Source organism: Oryctolagus cuniculus, chromosome 15, assembly GCF_964237555.1.
Source record: "Oryctolagus cuniculus chromosome 15, mOryCun1.1, whole genome shotgun sequence".
Taxonomy (NCBI): Eukaryota; Metazoa; Chordata; class Mammalia; order Lagomorpha; family Leporidae; genus Oryctolagus; species Oryctolagus cuniculus.
Window position 1 is genome coordinate 86,806,664 of NC_091446.1, and position 5,268 is coordinate 86,811,931.

The 5,268-nt window shown below is 41.6% G+C and overlaps 1 protein-coding gene across 1 annotated transcript; it reads left to right on the plus strand.

Moving 5' to 3' along the window:
* Nucleotides 1-1,826: 1,826 nt before the first annotated feature.
* Nucleotides 1,827-3,614, plus strand: LOC100354715 (fumarate hydratase, mitochondrial). The gene has a single exon (XM_002718319.5). It carries the CDS (start codon nucleotides 1,866-1,868, stop codon nucleotides 3,390-3,392), a length of 1,527 nt encoding a protein of 508 aa, XP_002718365.2. The 5' UTR covers nucleotides 1,827-1,865; the 3' UTR covers nucleotides 3,393-3,614.
* The last annotated feature ends 1,654 nt before the right edge of the window (nucleotides 3,615-5,268 follow it).

The following is a 5,268-nucleotide window of genomic DNA, read 5'->3' on the forward strand; positions in this document are numbered from 1 at the left end:
TAAAAAGAATCATGATATTTAAAAAAGTATCCAACACTGAAGAGTTTAATGAATATAAACCAGATTCAGATGTAGTGTTTTATAAAGTTCAATAGTTGTTTAGGGAGAGATCCCAACAGATTCAGAAAAGGGGCAAACATACAGCAAGACAGACTATACAGAATATCAGAACTTTGTAGTTCTGAGTGAAGAGTAGACCAAACCAGCTGGGCATCACTGGAGCCTGAGAGGAAGTGAAAGTGTGACCTCTTGTATACATGTTATCATTCATTTTAAATTATTCCCCTCAAAACCTACAAAGCATTCCAGAGAGACATCTCTTGGGACCTGCCTGAGGTGTGTCCAGGCAGAGTACTTGCTCTTATACACCAGGTGAATTTGACTTGTGTGCTCTGTACATAGGGGCTTTCTCTTCTCATCCATATACAGCCTTGTGCAACACTTTGTTCATTATATAGTCCTTATTTGTTCCCAGAAATGTCCTTACAATTAATCAGTAGTCGTTGTCTTCTATTTTTTTTGACAGGCAGAGTTAGACAGTGAGAGAGAGAGAGAGAGAGAGAGAGAAAGGTCTTCCTTTTTCCATTGGTTCACCCCCCCCCCCAAGTGGCTGCTATGGCTGCCGCATTGAGGCCAGTGCACTGTGCTGATCCAAAGCCAAGAGCCAGGTGCTTCCTCCTGGTCTCCCATGCAGGTGCAGGGCCCAAGGACTTGGGCCATCCTTCACTGCCCTCCCGGGCCACAGCAGAGAGCTGGACTGGAAGAGGAGCAACTGGGACAGAATCCGGCGCCCCAATCGGGACTAGAACCTGGAGTGCTGGCGCTGCAGGTGGAGGATTAGCCTAGTGAGCTGCAGCGCCAGCAGTAGTCTTCTTTTTAGTAATCTCATTTCTGAGAAAATACTCTGTCTTTGAAGATGTTTGTAAGCTATGATATTAAAAAAAAAGACTCTCCCATCTGTGAGAAATTTTACCCCACTTACATAATCCCAACTTATTGGGCCATACTAACAGATGTTCAAGTGTAATGATAAATGCAAATTTACTGTCAAAAAATAAATCCTGACTAGATCACTTTGAACATTTCCTAAAACTGAATAAAAGACACTGGTGTTGTGTCCCTGTGAGCTATGTCACTCATACTCTTTCCTAAATAAAGTTGATACCAGCTTTATCACACCTTCAGAAAGTCCAAAATATATATTTAAAAAACACAGACTTCAAGTATTTTGTACTAACACTAGCTTATACATCTTTAAAATATTCATTTTTGGAAGTGCAGCTAGGCAGTTGATACAGTACTAGGATTTCCTGCATCCATGTCAGAGTTCCTGGGTTTCAGTACTGACTCTCCTTCTGATTCCAGCTTCCTGATAATGTGCACCCTAGAAACAGCAGGTGATGGATGAAGTAGCTGAATCCTTGCTACCTTGTCAGAGCCCAGGATTGACTACATGGCTCCTTTGACTTCACCCAGCTCGGCCTGTTGTGGGTTTGTGGTGAGTGAATCAGTGGATAGGAGATCTCTGTCTCTGAACCAGTCTCTCTCAGTGTCTCTTGGGCTTTCAAATAATAAAATGAATGTCTTTATTTTGGTACAGCAAAATGTTGAAATCCATGAATATATGGGATCTTAAAATATTCCATGAAATATGCAAATTATACAAAATAGTCATGTATTTAAAATATTTCATTATTAATATAACATTTTTATTTAAAATATTTTCTGTAAATCAGAGAGATAGAGATATTCCACTAGCTTGTTTACATCCCAAACGTCACGAAAGCTGGGGCTGAGTCAGGCCAAAGCAGAAGCTTAAAAGTCAGTCTGAGCTCAGAACGTCTACCCACGCTCTCGCTTGCACCATGTACCGAGCACTCCGGGTCTTCGCGCGGTCAGGCCGCCTTGCGCGAGCTCCAGCCTCCGCCTCGGCTCCGGGCTTGAGTGGCGCTGCCGTCCTCCCAGTCTGGCTTCCGAACGCCGCTCAAATGGCAAGCCAAAATTCCTTCAGGACAGAATATGATACCTTTGGGGAACTCAAGGTCCCAAATGATAAGTATTATGGTGCCCAGACTGTGAGATCTACAGTGAACTTCAAGATTGGAGGTGTGACGGAACGCATGCCAATTCCAGTTATTAAAGCTTTTGGCATCTTGAAGCGAGCAGCTGCTGAAGTAAACCAGGATTATGGTCTTGATCCAAAGATCGCCAATGCAATAATGAAGGCAGCAGATGAGGTAGCTGAAGGTAAATTAAATGATCATTTTCCTCTCGTGATATGGCAGACTGGATCGGGAACTCAGACAAATATGAATGTAAATGAAGTCAGTAGCAACAGAGCAATTGAGATGTTGGGAGGTGAACTTGGCAGTAAGAAACCTGTGCATCCCAATGATCATGTTAATAAAAGCCAGAGTTCAAATGATACTTTCCCCACAGCAATGCACATTGCTGCTGCAATAGAAGTTCATGAAGTACTCTTACCAGGACTCCAGAAGTTACATGATGCTCTGGAAGCAAAATCCAAAGAGTTTGCTCAGATCATCAAAATTGGACGAACTCATACTCAGGATGCTGTTCCGCTTACTCTTGGTCAGGAATTCAGTGGTTATGTTCAACAAGTGAAATATGCAATGGCGAGAATAAAAGCCGCCATGCCAAGAATCTATGAGCTCGCAGCTGGAGGCACTGCTGTTGGTACTGGCTTAAATACTAGAATTGGCTTTGCAGAAAAGGTTGCTGCGAAGGTGGCTGCCCTCACAGGCTTGCCTTTTGTCACTGCTCCAAATAAATCTGAAGCTCTGGCTGCTCATGATGCTCTGGTTGAGCTCAGTGGAGCCATGAACACGACTGCTTGCAGTCTGATGAAGATAGCAAATGATGTTCGTTTTCTGGGTTCTGGCCCTCGGTCAGGCCTGGGAGAATTGATCTTGCCTGAAAATGAACCGGGAAGCAGTATCATGCCAGGCAAGGTGAACCCTACTCAGTGTGAAGCAATGACCATGGTTGCAGCCCAGGTCATGGGGAATCATGTTGCTGTTACAGTTGGAGGCAGCAATGGACATTTTGAGCTGAATGTTTTCAAGCCAATGATGATTAAAAATGTGTTGCACTCAGCCAGACTGCTAGGGGATGCTTCAGTTTCCTTCACAGAAAACTGTGTCCTGGGGATCCAGGCTAACACAGAAAGGATCAATAAGCTAATGAATGAGTCTCTAATGTTGGTGACAGCTCTCAATCCACATATAGGATATGACAAGGCAGCAAAGATTGCTAAGACAGCACACAAAAATGGATCAACCTTGAAAGAAACTGCTATTGAACTTGGGTATCTCACAGCAGAGCAGTTTGATGAGTGGATGAAACCTAAAGACATGCTGGGTCCGAAGTGATTTAAGTAAATTTATAGTAAAAATAAACACAGTATAGAAAATTTAAAATCCAGACTCCTTATATTTCTTAAGCAAACATTGGCTAATGTGAAAGGAAACTGCTGTTTTATTTGAGCATCTCTAGAAGAGCAATTTGATCCGTGTATAAAACTTCAAGATGTGCTAGGTGCAAAGTGAATTTAATAAGTATAAAATAAAATATGATGATGTATAAAAAAAAAAGTCAGTCTGGCTCCCCCTAGTGGACTGCACGATCCAAGCACTACAGTCACACTAACTGTTGCTTCCTGGGGTGTATATTAACAGGAAACTAGAATTGAGAGCTAAGCAGGAAGAGAGCCTAGGTATTCTGATATTTGATGTAAGCTATCCCAAATGATGTTTTAAATACCAGGCAAATTGCTTGATCCTAAACCCACCATTTTATTTGCTTATTTTAAAAGATTTAGTTGTTACTGATTTGAAAGAGAGAAGGAAAGAGAGATCTATTTGCTGGTTCACTCCCCCAATAGCCACCACTGCCAGGCCATGGCCAGGCCAAATTCAGAAGCCCAGAGTATCTTGATGATGTCCTACATTGGTGGCAGCAGCCTAAGTACTTGGGCCATCTTCCACTGCAATCTCAGACATATTAGCAGGGAGCTTTTTGGAAGCTGGGCAGCTGGAAGTCAAACTGGCACTCTGATATGGGATTTCAGCATCACAATAGGAGGCCACCACACCAGTCCCTAAATGTGCCTTTTTATAACATTTTAAATCAACCTTTTTTTTTCCTACCAGTATGTCATGCTTTTTTAAAAACTTTTATTTAATAAGTATAATTTAAAGTACAGGTTATGGATTACAATGGCTTTTTCACCCCATAACTTCCCTCCCGCCTGCAACCCTCCCATCTGCCATTCCAATCACATCAAGATTTATTTTCAATTATCTTTATATACAAAAGATCAATTTAGTATATATTAAGTAAAGATTTCATCAGTTTGCACCCACATGAAACATAAAGTATAAAATGCTGTTTGAGTACTAGTTATAGCATTAATTCACATTGTACAACACATTAAGGACAGAGATCCTACATGAGGAGTAAGTGCACAGTGACTCCTGTTGTTGACTTAACAATTTGACACCCTTGTTTATGGCGTCAGTAATCACCCTAGGCTCTTGTCATGAGCTGCCAAGGCTATGGAAGCCTTTTGAGTTTGCCAACTCCAATCTTTTTTAGACAAGGTCATAGTTAAAGTGGAAGTTCTCTCCTTTCTTCAGAGAAAGGTACTTACTTCCTTCTTTGATGGTCCATTCTTTCCACTGGGATCTCACTAACAGAGATCTTTCATTTAGTTTTTTTTTTTTTTTTTGCCAGAGTGCCTTGGCTTTCCATGCCTGAAATACTCTCATGGGCTCTTCAGCCAGATCCGAAGACCTTAAGTGATGATTCTGAGGCCAGAGTGCTGTTTAGGACATCTGCCATTCTATGAGTCTGCTGATCAAGTCACTGTTTCTCATAGTGTCCATTTCACTTCAACAGTTTTCCTTTTTGGTGTTCGGTTAGTTGTCACCAATCAGGGAGAATATATGATATTTGTCCTTTCGGGACTGGCTTATTTCACTCAGCATGATGTTTTCCAAATTCCTCCATGTTGTTGCAAATGACCAGATTTCATTGATTTTACTGCTGTATAATATTCTATAGAGTACATGTCCCATAATTTCTTTATCCAGTCTACCGTTGATGGGCATTTAGGTTTATTCCAGGGCTTAGCTATTGTGAATTGAGCTGCAATAAACATTAAGGTGCAGACCACTTTTTGTTTGCCAATTTAATTTTCTTCGGGTAAATTCCAAAGAGTGGGATGGCTGGGTTGTATGGTAGGAT

Excerpts from the sequence above, each read along its gene's own strand:
- LOC100354715 (XM_002718319.5), top strand. The coding sequence starts at position 1,866 with ATGTACCGAGCACTCCGGGTCTTCGCGCGGTCAGGCCGCCTTGCGCGA.